Source organism: Marmota marmota, unplaced genomic scaffold (genome assembly GCF_001458135.2).
Source record: "Marmota marmota marmota unplaced genomic scaffold, marMar, whole genome shotgun sequence".
Lineage (NCBI taxonomy): Eukaryota > Metazoa > Chordata > Mammalia > Rodentia > Sciuridae > Marmota > Marmota marmota.
In genome coordinates, this window is record NW_026000138.1 from 1,433,309 (window position 1) to 1,452,920 (window position 19,612).

Here is a 19,612-nt window from a genome sequence, read left to right on the forward strand (position 1 = left end):
TGGGTGGGATACCAGGAATTCAACTCCTGGGCACTTAACCACTGAGCCACACATCCCTAGCCCTATTTTGTTCTTTTTTTGTGTGTGTGTGTGTGGAGTTGGGGATTGAACTCAGGGCCTTGTGCATGTGAGGCAAGCACTCTACCAACTGAGCTATATCTGTAACTCTCAATCCTCCTGCTTCAGCCTCCCGAGCTGCTGGGATTATAGTCATGTGCCACTGCACTTGGCCAAGTTTCAGTTCTTTGGTATAGCCTTTGTTGGTCTCAAGTATCATAGAACAGCATTACTTAGTATAATATGTTTAAATTGTGGGGCTGGGGATGTGGCTCAAGCGGTGGCGCGCTCACCTGGCATGCGTGCAGCCTGGGTTCGATTCTCAGCACCACATACAAACAGGGATGTTGTGTCCGCTGAAAAATGAAAAATAAATGTTGAAGTTCTCTCTCTCTCTCTCTCTCTCTCTCTCTCTCTCTCTCTCAAAAAAAAAATATGTTGAAATTGCAAAGTCTAGTCTTTCTGGAACCTGATACCTTTAGAAGTTGGTTGTTGGCTAAATCTTGATTGTCTTAAATATAGTCTTTTCACCATCCAAGGCTAAAGATCCGTTAAAGAAGTCATAAGAAGATAATTCCCAGCCTTTATAAGTAAGGCACTACTTATTTCTCTCTTTTGTACTTTATTTTTTGTGCTGGGGACTTAACACAGGTCCTCATGTGTGCTAGGAAAGCATGCCACCCCTGAGCTGCATCCCCAAACCCCTTATTTCTCTTTTCAACATGTGATATTAGGCTTTCTAATATCATCCTTCTTTGAACTTTTTCAGATTTGTGTTCAGGAGGAGGGAAGTGAAGGTGAATACAGCTGCATGAAGCATAAAAGCTTTTGTAACTTAGAAAAGCCCTTTGGTGCCTCCTGGGCAGTTCTGTTCTTTTGACTCATATGCTGTCAAGGATGGGCTTTCCTTGTGTGTGTGATAGCATGCAAACGTTTGGAGACAGATAAAAACCGCTTTTTTGATGTTGTTCTTTTCATACGTTGGAAAACGGAGAATGTTCTCTAATGTAGTTTCTTCTGTTGTTTGTAAGGCCAAAACTGAAACTCCATCTCTAAATTTTTTTTTTTTTTTTTGGTACTGGGGATTGACCTCATGGCCTCAAGTGTCCTAAATACCTGCTTTACTGCTGAGCAACACCCCCAGCCCCAAGACTTTTCTCCTTTGTGTTATGTATTTGGTGGATTCAGTGGGTTTTTTTGTTGTGTTTTGTGATTGAATCTCAGTCTATATTTGATGTAGTCCAGTGGTTCCCAAACTTTACTGCACATTAGAACCACCTGAGGAGGTGGAAAAACATACTTATCTCGGCTACCAGGCCCAGGAGTCCTGACTGCCTTGGTGTGGGGGGTAACCTGTGTTTGAGGAGTTTTAAAAGCTCCTCAGGTGATTCCTATGTGCAATACAGTTTGAGAAAGGCTGACCAGCCTAGCTTTCCTCCTCAGGTCAAGGGTGAATCCCATCAGCTACCGCTGCCTGGCCGGCTGCTCAGAAATGCCCTTCTGACAGCATCTCTGCCCTGGCATCTGCAGGGCAGCCAAGAATTTGGCAAGAGGTGATGGTCCCCTCTGAGTCTTTTCCTTTTCTTTGGTCATCTCCTATGCATGTTTAATTTTTCATTTTTTTAGGTGAATGATATATTTGGTATTGAATTATTTGGGGGAAATCAAGTTTCTTTGTATTTCTGAACTTTGAATGATTTTGAGGTGTGCTGGTTGATGAATCAGAGGCAGCACACTTGAAATGCATTCTTCCTGCATAATTCTGGCTTCACAGAGTGGGCACTTTCCTCTTGATCCTCTTTCCCTGTTGTTTTCAGTTTCATTCTAAAGGGGGAATGCTTGTCAGATTCTCTTCTGATCTAATTTTCTTTTTGCGCAGTGCTGATTTATTTTGAGTAATAGCTGCTTTGAAGTACATCTTGAAATTGTATATTGTTTAGCAATAAGTGTTTTCTAGAGCTGAAGTTGTTCTTTGTTTCCTTGGTCCTTTGTCTTGGATAGAAGTGACTCACCCATTTCCCAGGCTGTAGGACTTCTGAGTGTTTCTCCAGAGGGGCCCCTTGACTTGCTGAGCAGATTAGCAGACCCTCGTGCTCAGCTTGGACTGGCTTCTTGAGCTCAGAGGGTTTATGTTTTAGAAGGGCTTTTTGTTGCACCATGCTTATATTTTCCTCCAGAGCAGGACATGTTTTCTTCAGTGGTGCCTTGTCTGCCCGCTGTGGGCAAGCTGCTGTGTGCAGGGAGCCCTGCGCCTATGGTGTCCATCCAGTGCACTGAAGCTTGTGCTTCAGTGCGGTGGGGAGAAGTGTTCTACTTGGGATTGTTAGATTTGGACTTCTCCAGCCACCTTTCCTGGTCCAACAGATAGGAGTTTATTTTTTTTTAGTTGTAGATGGACACAATACCTTTATTTTTATGTGGTGCCAAGCGAGGATCAAACCTAGGGCCTCCACATGCTAGGGGAGTGCTGTACCACTGGAGCCACAACCACAGCCCCAGGTAAGAGTTTTAAGAAAGGAAGTAGATTGAGGAATTTGTCTCTTGAAAAAAAAAGAGGCTGAATGGTGCTTTATAGGCTCCTGTGATTAACTTCCTCCTGTAGATAAAGTGTTGCCACCTCAGTTACTGTTGCTCCTGCAGTGACTGCATGAGTGGTCATAAGCAAATATAATTTAAAGACTTTTAAGAGGGCTGGGCAGAGTCAGAGAATGTGAGTGAGGTGATTTTCCCATGGATTTTCTTTCCCTACATGGTGGATTTTCCCATGTAGAAAAGTTGTTGTAGTTGCTGGGGGGTTAGCCCAGGGAGTATGTCAACCTCTGGAAACCATGTTTCATTTTTCTTTTCTGGTTTTTTTTTTTTTTTGTACCAGGGATTGAACTCAGTGGCACTCAACCACTGACCCACATCCTCAGCCCTATATTTGTATTTTATTTAGAGACAGGGTCTCACTGAGTTGCTTAGCACTTTTGCTAGGCTGGCTTTGAACTCGTGATCCTCCTGTCTCAGCCTCCTGAGCTGCTGGGATTACAGGTGTGCTCCATGGCGCCTGGCCACAACATTTTAAATTTGAAAACCTCTGTGAGTCAAGGATAAGATCTGTTTTCCTGTGACCTCAAGGAGTCAGTAAACTAGGATTTACAAGGTGGAAGCTATTGAAAGATGCATTTCTACCTAATTAATACTATCCAGAAGTATTGGAGACAAGTTTAGGCTTACTTTTAGATTCTAGCATTATCACTTTATAAAAATGGTGGAGTTCCAGGCACAGTGGCACATGCCTGTAATCCCAGTGACTTGGGAGGCTGAGGCAAGAGGATCACAAATTTGAAGCCAACCTCAGTAATTTAGTGAGGCCTTGTCTCAAAAAATAAAAAGGACTTGGAGTGTAGCTCAGTGGTACAGTGCTCCTGGGTTCAATCCGCACTACCAAAAGTTAAAATTAAAAAAAAAAAACAAAAAACAACAACAACAAAAAAAAAACTTTTTAACGGGAATGAAAACTTTCATGATGGAGGAACTGATAAGAAAAGCTTCCATGGGGCCAGGTGTGGTGGCGCACACCTGTAAGCCCAGCAATTTGGAAGGCTGAGGCAGGAGGATTGCAAGTTTGAGGACAGTCTTAGCAATTTAGTGAGACCCTCAGCAACTTAGCAAGACCTTGTCTCAAAAATAAAAAGGGTTGGGGATGTAATTCCATGGTAAAGCACCTCTGTGTTCAACCCCCAGTACCCCCACCCAATATAAATAAATCAATCAATAAATAAAAACTAAAAAAAGGTTCTATGGAAGTATCTATGATACATATCTCTGTTTGGAAATAGATTTCATGTGGCAATCAGAGAGATTGTGAAGAGAAGTTAATACTTCTGACCCACAGAAGTTATTAATTTTTAATATTAAGTTAATAATTTAACTTAATATTTTTATTAAGTTAAATATTAACTTAATAAAAATAAGTTAATATTTTTATCAGAATGGATGATAATAAGCATTTTTTGCCTTTTTTGTGTCTAATAACCAATTGTGTATAAGAAATACTTTACTATTTAAGGTTCATATTATTGATATGTGATCTTCCGAATTAATTTGATTTATTATAATTGTAACAAAACAAACTGTTAAGGTTTTTAAACATTCATTTTTATCCTTTAATTTCAGGCACCTCAAATTTCTTTTGGAAGTAGACAGCAAATGATAAATACATTTTTGTTCTGAACTCATTAGACTCAAGTTTTCTCTTTGTAGTTTCACAGAGAACCAGAATGAACTCATAAATTACACAGGGGCAGGAAAGTCCTTCACTGTTGGTCCTCTTGCTTTGTGCTTTTATAACTAGGGAAAGCAGGACCTTCTTCCTCATGGACACGCTGTAGGTCTTTACCTGGTGTGGCGCTGGTGGTCACTCATTGGGTCAGTGGTGTGTATGCAGTGATTTTAGAGGTCTGGTGTTTTCTTTCTTGACTTGCAGTCTGATTTTGCTGCTGCTGCTGCACACCCTCGTGCTTTTTACCTCTCTAAACCAGACGAAGATCCAAGCTCGTGGATGTCTGATTCAGGAACAGGTATGGAAAACTTTTTTCTTTTTTTTTTCCCCAGTTTCAATGGACATGTTTATTGATCATTTAATAGTTCATCAATTGCTTCTCCCTAAAACTGGAATTTCATCTTGTTTCCATGCCGAGTAGTGAACAGTGACAAGCTAATCAAAATAAGCTACTTCAAAAAGAGAACTAAGCTAACACAGCTCACTTTGTTTTAACAGGCAAAATATAAATAGATGCACTCTAGAATGCATAATGGTTTAGTCACTAAGAAATTTAAATGAGACCTTGAAGAATATAGGCAAATCCAGGGTGCAGTAAAGATGAGCTGAGATGCTGTGCAACTGTTTAAGGGTTCCTGGTGCTACCTCTCTTGGCCACTAGCTGAATCTTGATGTGGGGGGAGGTTTTAGCTAATGCCAAATGGAGATGTGAAAAATGCTAAGATGACTTAGGGGCCGTGCACAGGAACCAAAAGGCAGGAAAGTACTAAACATTGCTGAGAGCATCCACCCCAGGAAGGACTTTACCTTCAAAAATATGGAACGCTTCACGAATTTGCGTGTCATCCTTGCGCAGGGGCCATGCTAATCTTCTCTGTATCGTTCCAGTTTTAGTATATGTGCTGCCGAAGCGAGCACTGGAAAACTTTTTTAATTTTTGGATTTTTTTTTTTTTTTCCTTTTGCCAGCAAGGTTCTGGTTTGTTGGTTTAGTTTTTTTTGCAGCTGGCTGCATTTCCCACTCCATGGAGATACCGCACATAGGGTATGAGTATGGTTTGTGTGAAGGCGCCACATGTTGTGGCATCCCCTGGTAGCCATGACTTTCTTGCTTGCATTAATAAGTCTGTAAGGACAGAGGAATGAGGTACTTTTGCAACAATTTCAAATGGCTGCAAAAATCATCTCAGCCTTTTTAAGTTTCTCCAGAATGAATTAATAAATTCAGAGCCTCTGTGAGCCATTTTGTGCAATCCTTGGTGAGCTATTCTGGTCTGAGTGGCTGACAAGTTTAGGTAGCTCTTCTCATCTTTATATATTAGGGCTCCCTTCCTTTTTTTCCTTTTTCTTTATTTCCCACATCTAATTTATGAGGATGGATTGGCTTTACCTTACAGGTATCACAGGATCCAAGCCGGTTTCACCTCCTTCCCTGCTGACACCCATGGAGGGCCTCCCCTCCCCATTTCTTCAAGCTTCCTAACAGCCCTTGCTGCCCCCCCCCCCCCCAATCACCCTCCAACCTGTCCTCAGCAGAGTGGTCAAAGGGATCCTTTCAGAAGATATGTTAGGTATGTGACTCCTCTGCCCTGAGGCCTGCAGTGGTTGCCTGTTTCCTCAGGATAACAGAGATCCAGGAAGCCCAGCAGGAGCCAGCCTTCTAGCTCTTTGTCCTTCCTTTCCTCCACACCTGCTCCAGCGCAAGCCAAGTTCTCATTTCATGGCTTTCTCATCAGCTGCTTCCTCTGTTGAAAGTGTTCTCTCCATGTGGGGAGACTTCCTCGAATGGTGAAAATGGCCTCGTACCTAGTAATCGCTACCCTCTCAGCTAGCCAACCCTGATCACCCTATGAAAATAGTCCTGCCTCCTCCTTGAGCCGTTTATCCTATTATGAAACTTTGCACTGAGTGCTTGTCATCTTGCAACCTCCTGTGTATCCTGCACTTGTTCACTTTTCATTCCTTCTGCCTCCTAGCCTGGCACAGTAAAAGACATTGTCTGTTTTAAAATGTATTTTAAGGGCTGGGGCTATGGCTCAGTGGTAGCACACTTGCCTGGCATGTGTGAGGCACTGGGTTCAATTCTCAGCACCATGTAAAATAAATAAAGGTCTATCAACAACTAAAAAAAAAATTAAATTAAAAAATAAAATATATTTTAAGCCAGGCACGGTGGTGCATAAGGCCCTAAGCAACTCAGCGAGGTCCTGTCTCTAAATAAAATACAGAATAGGGCTGGGGATGTGGCTCAGTGGTCGAGTGCCCCTGAGTTCAATCCCTGGTACCCACCCCTGCAAAATGTATTTTAAGTTGCACTAATTCATTTGGCTTTTAATAATATCTGTTTTAATATTTGCATCATTAAGTCAGGATTCTGACATGGTAAGGCATTTATTTGATTCTTTATAAAAATTCAGCTTGCTTTCCCCAGGTAGCCAGAAGCTAGTTCCTTGCTATTTTTCATCTTCCTTACATAGTACTAGTTATTTTAGAAAGCACTTTTGCTCTCTCCTCACTCCTTGCTGTTCTGTGCATTTGTCATGTCAGGACTGACCTATTGGAAGCTGGAGGAGAAGGACATGTATCGCTGTCTGCCTCAATCTTTAGAGAAGACGTTTGTACCCTGCACCTTGGCAGATGTGTCACCGAACCAGGTAATGAACGTGCGTGGGTGTTTGTGTTTTGTGACTGTAGTTAAGTTCTCCGTTGTAAGTTCTGTATTAGACTCATATTCCTTTGCTTACGAATTGTGTCTGACGTTTATTGCCTGTGTGATTTTAGAAAGCTTACTTTAAAATGGAATTAAAAATGGCCAGTTAGTGTTGTGAAACTAAATGAAATGCTTTCATGCCTGTCTTCAGCTATTAACAACTTCCCTTTTTCCAAGATCTTCTGATATTTATTTTCCATTCTGTCACATCTCCCACTGATCCATTTGTATCATAATTATGGGCAAATTAATTTGCTCTATTTTCTTTGAATAAGAAAATAATATTTCTTTCTGTAAACATTTTATTTACTTCAGAACAACCAAATAAATAATACCATCTTGGATGTGTGTGTGTGATGTACATACTTTATTTCTGTATTTTGATCAGGTAATGAGAGACAGTAGACTGGGAAAGGAGAGAGAATCTAAGAAGCCAATGGTGAGGTAAAAAAAATAGTGACATGTAGGAACAGACCGGGTAGTGGGGACATCAAGGTATTTGTAAGTATCAGACTCAGAAAGTGACTGGAACTAATATCCCAAACTTCAGGGAAGAAACAGAGACAGATGAACACAAGAGTTAAATGAATTTGGGGGAGGTGGGATAAACTAGTGAGACCCTGTCTCAAAATAACGCTTTTCTTTTCAATTCAGTGTTGGTTTCCATGTTTTTCTACATATCTTTCCACCACCAACAGTGATTCAATGATTGAAATGGTGATTGAACAATTCTCTCTTTTTTTTTTTTTTCTTCTGGTGCTGGGAATTAGACCCAGGGATGCTTTACCATGCAGCTGTGTCCTCAACTATTTTGAGACAGGATCTCACTAATTTGCTGAGGCTGGTCCTAAACTTTTAATCCTCCTGCCTCAGCCTCCCAGGGTGCTGAGATTATAGGTGTGTGTGCCACCACACCCAGTGGTTCGACATTTCTTTAAAAAAAGGCCATGGTACTGAGTTTTACCTATAGTAATGGCTTGCTTTTGACTCCCCTATAAAAATCATTGCTAAACATGGGTGGTTAACCTTTTCCTTAAATAAGGGCTCTCAGAAATTCCTCTGTAGTCTCCAAGATTTTTATTCTAAGCTGCTAAGACCTATTTGAAAAGTTTTGATGGTTTTGATATTTGCTTATGAGTAGGCAGTGACCATTATGTCACAACTGTTATTTGACTTAAAGCAATTGAAAGATGCCATTAATTACCGGAGGCATTCTCACTTCAGAGATATTAAAATATGAAAGAAAAGAATATCATAAAAGTAGTGAAAAATAGCACCTTATTGTCATGAGCTCTAAGTGTGAATGCCAGCTGCTCACTCAGGCCACCAGGCGGGGACTCTTCAGGCTGTAGCCTATAGCTGGAGTGCTGCTACTTGTCATGAACTTCAGGACTTGTGAAGGGCCTTATGGTCACTGAGTAGAATTCCAAAACAGGATTATGGGAATTGTACATTGTAAAGGTTTAGTTTTTAACAGATTAATGTCTTTAATGCATGCATAAAAAGTATAATTAATTGTCCTGTTCAAAAGCTAGTTATAGGTTTTATTTATTTATTTATTTAAAGTTGTTGATAGACCTTTATTTATGTATTTATATGTGGTGCTGAGAATCAAACCCAGTGCCTCACACATGCCAGGCAAGTGTGCTACTGCTGAGCCCGAACCCCAGCCCCAGCCCCAGCCCCTGGTTATAGGTTTTATTAAAAAATATTAATTCATGGTAAGCCAGGTGTGATGGGACCTGTGGTCCCACCTACTTGGGAGGTTAGGTAGAGAATTGGTAATCCCAGGAATTTGAGGCCATCCTGGGCAACATAAAAACAGAAAGGATTCCTGGTATGCTGCAGGCTTTGAAGGTCTGGAAATGAGACATAAGCTCAAAGCTGTATGATGAGTATCCTATCAGTAGATTTCTTGTTGGATCTATAATTTCATTTGCGGTAATGTCCACAGTTTAAATTTGAGGCCCAGGTTTAATTGGTACCTGTGTCACAACCTATGGGTCACACCTTGAAATAATACAACCCTAAAGATTTACTATTTAAAGCTTTATAGTAATTCTGTGACATTTACAGCATAGCAAAGTCCTTGAGCCATATCCCCAATTGTTTTTATTTTGAAATAGGGTCTCACTAATTTGCTGAGGATGGTCCTCAGAATGCTTGAGAATGATTTTAAGCTTTAGTATTGAGTCTTATTTTAATGATTAAAGAAGTTTATTTTTATTGATTAATTTATTTTCTTTAATTTTTTTTTTTTTTAGTTGTAGATGGACACAATACCTTTATTTATTTATTTATGTGTGGTGCTGAGGATCGAACCCAGGGCCTTATATGTGCAAGACAATCGCTCTGTCACTGAGCCACAATCCCAGCCCTTCTTTATTTTTTTTATTATCTGCCAATTCTTTAAAAAAAATAATAAATATTACCAAGTAGATGAGGAATTCTGTCTCTGTAAACTTGTCCCCATGTCACCTGAAATCAATTTGGCCAGAAGTTTTCTTGTCCTGCTTCAGTCATTCATTGTGAGGTTTTTTTCCTTACCTGAAAACTTGGTTCTTTTTTAAGTGGGAGGGGTGTTGGAGTCAGCTTTGCATTGCTGTAATAAAATAAGTAAGATAATCAACTTAAGGGAGGAAAGGTTTTTTTTGGCTCTTGCTTTCAGAGGTTTGTTTGTGATTGCTTGGCTGTGTTGCTTTGGGGCCTGTGGTAAGGTTGTATGTCATGGCAGGAGCTTGTGGCAGAGAGTACTGCCCGCCTTGGATGCCAAGGGGCACAGAGGAAAAGGAAAGGTCCAGGGTCCCAACATCTCCTTAAAAGGGCCCACCCCCAACCTGACTTCTTTCTACCAGGCCTCACCTCCCAGTAGCTCTGTCAGCTGGGGATCATCCTTCAACACATGAGCCTCTGGGGACATTCAGAATCCAGATTGTAATAGGAATTACCAAGGGGTCATATTCTTTGGAAGTATTCATAGGCTGCTAAATAATTTAGGTTCAAATTATCCTCTTGGTACTCATTTTTAGGAGATATGAAATTTTTTCATTCTGAAGACAACTTAACATAGGAAATTCAGCTTCCAAACTTGTATTCTTAATCTGACTGTCTAGATTTTCAATTTATTTAAAAGTCTTTCAAAAAATTTTTGTGGTTCTTATCTTGATGTCAGTAAATTTTTTTCATTGTTGATGATACCAGTTAAATAATTTTGTTTCATATCTTTAAGTCTAATACTAGTAATGAGATGAAGCTCCGATCACTGAAGGATATTTATCATAAAAAGCAAAGGGAAAACAAGCAGTTACCTGAGAGGAATCTCACTTCTGCTTCCAACCCAAACCATCTTCCAGAGGTAGAGCTGTCACTGCTGAGTGGAAATGAAAGATGCTTCTGACGCTGACTCTTACCGTGAGCTTCCTTGTCCCCAGGAGGTGTAAAGCCTACTCACTGAAGGCAAGCAAAACGCCTGAGTGTGCCAAGGGAAACTTCTGGTTGTCTGTCTTATTTCTAGGTCCTTACTCTAGATCCGACGTTGCATATGAAGCCAAATCAGCAGACTTCGGGGATTCAACCACATGGCTTTTTGAATGCTCTTGATGACAGAATATCCTTTTCACCAGACTCTGTTCTGGAACCAAGTGTATCTAGTCACTCTGACATCGACTCATTTTCACAAGCAAGCAATATCACTTCTCAGTTATCCAGATTTCCAAAATATCCTTCAAATGCAAAAGCCTCATCAATGGACTCTTGGAAGAATCATGCATTCCAAAGTGAAAGTAGGACCAGTTCCACATTTCCTTCAGTGTACACTATGACTAGTAACAATATCTCAGTCAACACTGTAGATGAAGAGAACACTGTCATGGTAGCGTCAGCCTCGGTCAGTCAGGCCCAGCTTCCAGATGCAGCCAACAGTGTCCCAGAATGCATTTCATTGACTTCCCTGGAAGATCCCGTGATATTGTCTAAGTATGTATTTCGGTGACGGCTTGTAATGTTAACAGATTTTCTGTGATGTCTGATTGAATGATGAGAATGATTTTTTTTAAATATTGTTTTTTAGTTGTAGGTGGGCACAATACCTTTATTTTATTTATTTATTTTTATGTGGTGCTGAGGATCGAACCCAGCACCTCACATGTGGTACGTGAGCGCTCTACTGCTGAGCCACAACCCCAGCCCTGAGAATTATTTTTATTGAACCTTAGTAATGTATAAAGATTTAAAGATATAGCATTTTTAAGATAAAGCATCTAAAAATTAAGTAATCTGTCTTTTTCACTTTATTGTCAGCTTTTGGGGGATTAGAGACAACTGCTGACATAGCCAGTAAACGGGGGGTTGAACTCAGGGGCACTCGACCACTGAGCCATATCCCCAGCCCTATTTTGTACTTTTTAAATTTAGAAACAGGGTCTCACTGAGTTGCGTAATGCCTTGCTTTTGCTGAAGCTGGCTTTGAACTTGTGATCCTCCTGCCTCAAACTTCTGAGCTGCTGGGATTACAGGCCTATTGTGTATTTTTATATCTTTATGTCTAGAGGATGCTGAGCACACGGAGCATCTGCTTGTTTCCTTGGGGTGTGCACAGGAAATAGACTGCACTTTGCCCATGAGAATGAGTATGCTCTTGGTTTCTCCTGTGGGAAGGAGAGGAGGGATGTGCTTTCTCAGTCATGTGCTTCACTCTCACCAGCAGGATTAGGCAGAATCTGAAGGAGAAGCATGCTCGGCACATAGCTGATCTTCGAACTTATTATGAGTCAGAAATAAATAGTTTGAAACAGAAGCTGGAGGCAAAAGAAATTTCTGCAGTTGAAGAGTGGAAGAAAACCAATCAAATTCTTGTAGACAGGTAAAACTTACATTAACTATGAAGTTAGTGTTTTTCCAATTTGGATGTATTGCCTCTACATAAGTACAATCTATATTGTGATAATAAACCTTCTGAAAACATGTACTTTGGATTCAAAATTTTAACAGATACGTTTCCTAAATAATTTTTTTTTTTTTTTTGGTACTTGGGATTGAACTCAGGGGCACTCAACCACTGAGCCACATCCCCAGCCCTGTTTTGTATTTTTTTTAGAGATAGGGTTTCGCTGAGTTGCTTAGCATCTCACAGTTGCTGTGGCTGAATTTGAAATTGCAATCTTCCTGCCTCAGCACCCAAGCCTCTGGAACTACAGGTGTGCGCTACCTGTGCCCAGCCACCCCAACTTTTTTCAAACTGAAAATTGCAAATTGGAGAAATGCACTGGTTCTGTAAACAGGGTTATATATTGCAAGCCAGCTATGATACCAGATATTATGTCACAGTTGCAACCCTGGGGACAATGTTCTCTAGCATGGCAGAGTCAGTGTGGTAATAAAAACAGTAGAATGCAGTTAATATGCACTGTCTATCTAAGTGGTCTTTCTTACAAGAGCAGTCTTATTCCAGGGTGGGATATACCTGAATGATAGAGCACCTGCCAGGCATGTGCAAGACTCTGGGTTCAATCTCCAACCAGACCTCCCAACCCACTAAAAAAGACCAGTTTTTTCAGTATTTTATCTTTGAAGGGTATTAATGCAAAGTGGTTAGAAGCATAAACTCTAGAGCCTGAGTATTTGGCTTTAGAATCTCAGCGAAAGGGCTGGGAATGTAGCTCAGTGGTAGAGCATGTTCTTTGAATGCATAAGGCCCTGAGTTCCATCCTGAACACTGCAAAAAAATAAAAGGTTCAGTGAGGCCCCTTACCCCCATGGGACCTTTAATCTAGGAACCCAGTTTTCTTTAAAAAAAAAAAAAAATTGTTTTTTTTTTAGTTGTAGTTGGACACAATACCTTTATTTTATTTATTTATTTTCATGTGGTGCTGAGTTCCGAACCCAGCTCCTTGAATGTGCTAGGCAAGCCCTCCACCGCTGAGCCACAATCTCAGCTCCTAGGAACCCAATTTTCTGTCTTTGTTATCTCATCTGTAAAATGGTACTGTTGATCATCATAACTCATAAGATTGTGAGAATAAATGTAATATGTTTAACATAGACCTGGTATATAATCAGTAATAAAAATAAGACTTTTATTCCCAGTATATCATTGAACACTAAATCAAAATGGTGACTGAATTCTATATATTTTGTTATTTTGAGGTTCTATAATTTACAAAGGAAGTCTTTAAAAAAAATTCATACTAAGTTTGAAATAGTACACAAGAATGTAATAAGTGTAATAACCTCACTGGGTACAGTGTCACATGCCTGTAATCTTCCAGAAACTGGAGGCTGAGAAGGAGGAAATCAAGTTGGAGGCCAGCTGCAACAATTAAGTGAGATACTGTCTGGGGATGCCGCTCAGTAGTAAAGCACTCCTGGGTTTAATCCCCAGAAACAAAGAAAAAAAAAAAAAGAAGGTCAGCTTTCCTACTCCAATCCTTGGTCTCAGCGTACTGTATTTAATCTTTCATATCCTTCCAGAAATTATGCACGTGCGCGCATGCGCGCACACACGTATATATGTACACATTTTTTTTTCACAACTCAAGTCAAGCTATTTCTTCCTTCTTTCCTTCCTTTCCCCCTGCCCCTTCTCTTTTCTGCTGGGGATTTATCTCAGGGATGCTCCACTAATGATCCACATCTTCAGTCCTTTTTATTTTTTATTTTGAGACAGGGTCTTGCCAAGTTGCTTAGGGCCTCACTACATTTTTTTTTAAAGATGATTTTTTAATATTTATTTTTTAGTTTCGGTGGACACAACATCTTTATTTTATTTTTATGTGGTGCTGAGGATCGAACCCAGAGCCCTGCGAATGCCAGGTGAGCGCGCTACCGCTTGAGCCACATCCCCAGCCCTAGGGCCTCACTACATTTTTAAGGCTCATTTAGAACTTTGCTGTCCTCCTGCCTCAGCCTTCCGAGTTGCTGGAATTACAGGCACGTGCCACCGTGCCTGGCTTGTGAAGCTTTCTTTCTTTTTAAATTTTAAACACTAAATCATACATAACAAAATTCACCATTTTGAAGTGAACAATTCAGTGGCCTAAGTGTCTTTGCATCATTGTACAACCATCATCATCATCTATCTCCAGAACTATTTTCATTTTGCAAAACTCAAACTCTTTAAACAGTCACTCCCTGTTACCTGTTTCCCCCAATCCCTGGCAACCATCATTCTGCTTTCTTTCTTTGAATTTGATTACTCACATAACTGGAATCATGCAGCATTTGTCATCTTGATCCTGACTTATTTCATTTGGCATGATCTTTTCAAGGTTCACCGTGTTATAGCATGTGTTAGTTTCCTTCCTTTTTCACATTCAATAATCCATTGTATGAAGTACCATGTTTGTTTAGCTGCTTATCTATTAAAGAATGCTGTGAATAGAGCTGCTGTGAATACAGGTGTATAAATACCTGTTTGTACCTTGCTTTGTACTCTCTTTTTTTGTGTGTGTGCTGGGACTGAACCTGGGCTTCATGCTTGCTAAGCATGTGCTCTACCACTGACCTACTCCTCATCCTCGTTGCATATATTTTTAGGAATCTTTTCCTATTTGTGGGGGTGTATAGGAATTTAACTCAGGGGCACTCACCACTGAGCCACATCCCCAGCCCTATTTTGTATTTTATTTAGAGACAGGGTCTCACTGAGTTACTTAGTGCCTCACTTTTGCTGAGGCTGGCTTTGAACTCCCAATCCTCCTGCTTTAGTCTTTTGAGCTTCTGGGATTATAGGTCCTATTGTTATTTTAGCCTGTTATTTTCTCCAGACACTAGACCATCTTCAGAGTCTTTGGGATATATTTTACTATGGTGGCATCCTGGATCTCAGCTAACATTTGAGAATTTGTCTTATATTACATATATGGATTAGGTTTATATAATACATTTTAAGGGAAATGTTTTTATTTTGTAATTGAAACTAAACTTTTATGTTTTTTAGATGTGGCCAGTTAGATAGTGCTTTGAATGAAGCTACTGGTCGTGTGAGAATGCTTGAAAGTAAGAATAACATGTTGGAAATAGAAGTGGTAAGTATTATTTTTTTCTCATGATTGTTCTAGGGCTTAATGTTTAAAAAAAAAAAAAAACTAGTTATTAACTGAACTCCAGAGACATATGATTAGTTTTATGATAACCCTGCTTACCTGTATCTTTTCCTTAAGAATCACTTATGAGCTGAGCAGTGGCACATGCCTGTATTCCCAGCAGCTTGGGAATCTGAGAGAGGAGGATCATGAATTTGAAGCCAGCCTTAACAACGTAGTGAGGCCCTAAGTAACTCAGTGAGTCCATGTCTCTAAAAAAGATGCAAAAAAGGGCTGGCAATGTGGATCAGTGGTCAAGTGTCCCTGGGTTCATTTTCCAGTACAAAAAAAACAAAACTTATTAAGTTTGCATTTTGAGTTCTACTTTACCCTTTAAAATTCCTCTTTTTTTTTTTTTTTTTTTTTTTTTTGGTGCTGGGGCTTGAATCCAGGGCCTTGTACATGTGAGGCAAGCACTCTACCAACTGAGCTATATCCCCAGCCCTAAAGCTTATTTCTTAATTGGGATGTAAGTTGCATACCATAGAACTCATTCTTTCGAAATGTGCAGTTCAGTGGTTTAATATATTCAGAATTGTAGAACCATCACCACAATCCATTATAGAACATCCTTAGCCATTGCCCCCAGTGCTCTCCTCAGTCCCTGGCCACAGCTGCTCTGCTCTGTGACTTGCCTGTTCTGAACACTAATGTGAGTGCATCATAGACTTTTGTGTCTGGCTTCTTTGACTTAGGCTCATCCAGGTTGTAGCATGTATCAGGACTTTATTCCTTTTTATAGTTGATTAATATTCCATTATATCGATGCATCACATTTTGTTCATTCATTCATCATGTGACTGATATTTAGATTCTTTCCCCCTTTTGGCTGGTTATGAGTGAAATTGCTATGAATGTTTGTGTTCAGGATTTGTGTGTGTGATGTGTATGTGTGTATGTGTGCTGGAGATGAAAGATTGAATCCAAGGCTTTGAGTATGCTAAACATATACCTTATCACTGGGCTACACACGCAGTCCTGTGGACAAGAGTTTATGTGCATATTTTTAGTTTTGGTTTTTTTTGAATATGTAATTTGAAGTGCATAAACTTTACTCTTAAATTACATTCTGTTCTCCTGTATTACCAAATTTTATTCTTTTGTATATTAGCTTATAAACAAAATTTGTGTGAAACTGAGCAGTGTAATCCCAGCGGCTCAGAGGCTGAAGCAGGAGGATCGCAAGTTCAAGGCTAACCTCAGTAACAGCACAGCCCTAAGCAATTTATTGAGACTGTGTTTTTAAATTAAAAAAAAAAAAATCTGGGGATGTGGCTCAGTGGTTAAGCCCCATGGGTTCATTCCCTGGAAACATTTAAAAAAAAAAAAATGTGCATTTTGTTCTGTATGTTGTTTCTTTTTTTTTGTTTTTGTTTTTGTTTGGTACCAGGAATTGAACCCAGGGGCGCTTAACCACTGAGCCATATCTCTAGACCTTTTATATAATTTATTTAGAAACAGGGTCTCACTGAGTTGCTTAAGGCCTCACTAAGTTGCTGAGGCTGGCTTTGAATTCAAGATCCTCCTCTCTTAGCCTACCAGGCTGCTGGGATTACAGGCATGCGTCACTGCACCCAGCTTGTTTCTGTCTTTGATGGTTTTTTGTTGTTGTTTTGTTCTGTTTTCCCAGTTATTTTTGTCTCCTTGAGTGTAAGCTTGACAAAGTTAGGCATTATTTTGTTTCTCTATAATCTTGTTTTGAATTGGGATCTCTCAGTGTTGCTTTAGGCTTGTCTCAAATTCCTGGGCTCAGGTGATCCTCCTGCCTCAGCCTCCTAAGTAGCCAGGACTACAGGCATATGCCATCACATCCAGCTTTAATCTTACATTTATAGTGCTCTGCTGCCTGGCACATAGTGGGTATTCCAGAAATAATTGTTGAATGAATATTAACATATTAAATGCATTTTGAGTTTTCTGTTTTCACGTTGTGACAGTGGAGTAAGAAATCCTTCCCCCAAGTATTAAGGCTGGGCAACATATTCCAGCTATATGTACAGAATGATCTCTCTTGTGGCTGTGACAGTTTTGTCATTGAGGTGATCTAGAGGCACTGCTATCTTAGTGAGTCCTTAACCTCAGACAGTAGCTTTCTGTTTTAACTTGTGATAACTTCATGAAGCTATTCTAGTAGAGTAATACTTTCTGGTCTCTTCATCTCAGGGTATGAAAAATACTATTTTTTAATTTCCATTTGTATGTTTTGAATTTTTTATATTTTAATGCATGGGCATTAATTTCTAGCTGCTATTGAAACATCTATTTTTTCATTTAAAATAATTTATCTTGGTCTTTACTTTGTAGAATGATTTGAGAGAACGCTTTAGTGCAGCCAACAGTGCCTCCAAAATTTTGCAGGAACGAATTGAAGAAATGAGAACAAGCAATAAAGAAAAAGACAATACCATCATTCGACTAAAATCTAGGCTGCAGGATTTAGAAGAAGCATTTGAGAATGCTTACAAACTTTCAGATGATAAAGAAGCAAGACTAAAACAAGAAAACAAAATGTTTCAAGATGTGAGTAACAAAAAATGGTAACTTAATTACATGGTTGGCTAAAAGTGGTTTACTTAAGTCTTGTAGTATACAAGCTATTATTAGGACTTTTTCCAAGTTTATTTTGGTTTGAGGTACCTTGGCTATAGCTGTAGGTTTATACCCTCCTGGGGAGGCAGCTGGGTCTTGTCTTAAAGCAGAAAGTCAGAGCTCTAAAATGCTGGCCTTGCTCCCACACCGTCTGTCTTTAGCAGACCAGCTTTTGAGCTATCATGACGTCTGTCTGGCAGAGTAAAATATTGTGAACCAGATTTAGAACAAGTTGGATTGAATTTTTTCACTTTGATTTAATTTTACTTAAAATTTAGATTTCTTGGTTTAAGGGCATAGCTCAGTGGTAGAGCAGTTGCTTGGTGCACATAAGGCTCAAGGTTTAGTCCCTAGTACTGCAGAAACACACCCTCCCCCCAAATGTGCTGGGTTTCTCTGTTCTCAAGACTAAAAGGCTCAGGGGTCACTCCAGTTAAACTGGGCTAACTGGGCTGCATGAAATAACCACACAAGAGACACAAATACCTTTTTCTTTGGGGTCGCTGTGACGGCTCCTCTGACCTAAGGGTCCGCAGAAAGAGAGAGAGAGCGAGAGCACACACTGACCCCTTTTATTGAGGAGAAGCTATTCAAATGAGGCAAGGGGTCAGGTTTCAGAGGGCTGAGTCTATCTTCATGATGTCCACTGTCAGCAGGTTGACTGACACCTGGGTAGACCACATCCAAGGGCACAGTAAGAGAAGGGGACACACACAAGGCACTTCCATGGAAGATTCTATCCTAAACAGGGCAAGGGGTTATATTACAAAGGAACAAGTGAGCATAGCTTCACCCATGGGGCTGTAGCAAGACACCTACCTTCGGACCCAAGAAGGGTGGGGAAAGCTCTGCCACATTTCTGCCACTGAGCACCTCAGCACCTGGCCGGGGAGTGTAACCCAGTCACGTGTAAGGTTGGTCTCCCACAGAAATGTATTTATTTAACATTGATACTGGACGGTTGTAGGTTGTATCTTTTTCTTGATGTCTTTTTTCAGATTATTATGGTACATAAGTAATCTGATTCCTGATAGGTTTAGATGTGCCTCTTTTTCCTTTTTTTTTAAATTATATTTTTAGTTGTTGATAGACCTTTTTTTTACTTATATGTGGTGCTGAGATTCGAACCCAGTGCCTCATGTGTGCAAGGCAAGCGCTCTATCACTGAGCCACAACCCCACAACTCTTGCATTTGTGATGAGCCAAGGTGAAATTGTTTAGAAGAATATAACGTACCATGTAGATGCAAATAATTCTTAGTACTGTTTATAGCTGGGCGTGGTGGGGCATGCCTGTAATCCTAGCTTCTGAGGGGCAGAAGGTGGTGACTGAGGTAGGAGGCTCAGAAGTTTGAGGCCAACTTAACAAAATGAGGCCCCTCACCTATGTGTTTTTAAATAAATTACTTAGCTATGTGAAACTTTCAGCACTCTGCTTTTACTCTATTGAACAAGCAGCAAAATATAATGTGTAACAATTCTAAAAAACAACAGTATAGGTCTAGGGTTGTGGCTCAGTGTTAAAGCGCTCCCCTAGCACGTGGGAAGCCCTGGGTTTGATCCTCAGCACCACATAAAAATAAATAAATAAAATAAAGTTATTGTATCCAACTACAATTAAAAAATAAATATTTTAAAAAAATGCAGGGGCTGGGGCTGTAGCTAAGTGGCAGAGCACTTGCCTAGCATGTGTGAGGCACTGGGTTCAATCCCTAGCACCACATAAAAATAAACAAATAAAATAAAGGCATTCTGTCCATCTACAACTTCAAAAAAATTAAAAAAAAAAAATGCAGAAAAGCTGGGGTTGTAGCTCAATGGTGGAGTGCTTGCCTAGCATGTGTGAAGCACTGGGTTCAATCAGCACCACATAAAAATAAATAAAGTTATTGGAAATATATATATATATA

The 19,612-nt window shown here is 40.0% G+C and overlaps 1 protein-coding gene and 1 non-coding gene across 15 annotated transcripts in view; one reads left to right on the top strand and one right to left on the bottom strand.

The window, feature by feature from the left end:
- Mphosph9 (M-phase phosphoprotein 9) overlaps window positions 1–19,612 on the top strand; it is a 53,911-nt gene that overhangs the window by 12,474 nt on the left and 21,825 nt on the right. For 9 of the 14 annotated variants that reach the window (XR_007341377.1, XM_048785514.1, XM_048785516.1 and 6 more), the window contains 7 exons: window positions 4,529–4,622; window positions 6,871–6,977; window positions 10,548–11,008; window positions 11,736–11,894; window positions 13,769–13,843; window positions 14,970–15,057; window positions 17,419–17,634. Coding sequence is in view for 13 of the 14 variants with exons in the window: in XM_048785514.1 (XP_048641471.1) it covers window positions 4,529–4,622; window positions 6,871–6,977; window positions 10,548–11,008; window positions 11,736–11,894; window positions 13,769–13,843; window positions 14,970–15,057; window positions 17,419–17,634 (1,200 nt within the window). In the remaining variant the exon portion in view is untranslated. Of the gene's footprint in view, window positions 1–4,528; window positions 4,623–6,870; window positions 6,978–10,262; window positions 10,389–10,547; window positions 11,009–11,735; window positions 11,895–13,768; window positions 13,844–14,969; window positions 15,058–17,418; window positions 17,635–19,612 lie in introns of all 14 variants that reach the window. The other 5 variants (XM_015502430.2, XM_048785512.1, XM_015502426.2 and 2 more) reach the window with 5 other exon arrangements.
- LOC125611261 lies at window positions 5,136–5,242 on the bottom strand. Its single transcript, XR_007341418.1, has one exon. It is a non-coding gene; the product is annotated as a U6 spliceosomal RNA (small nuclear RNA).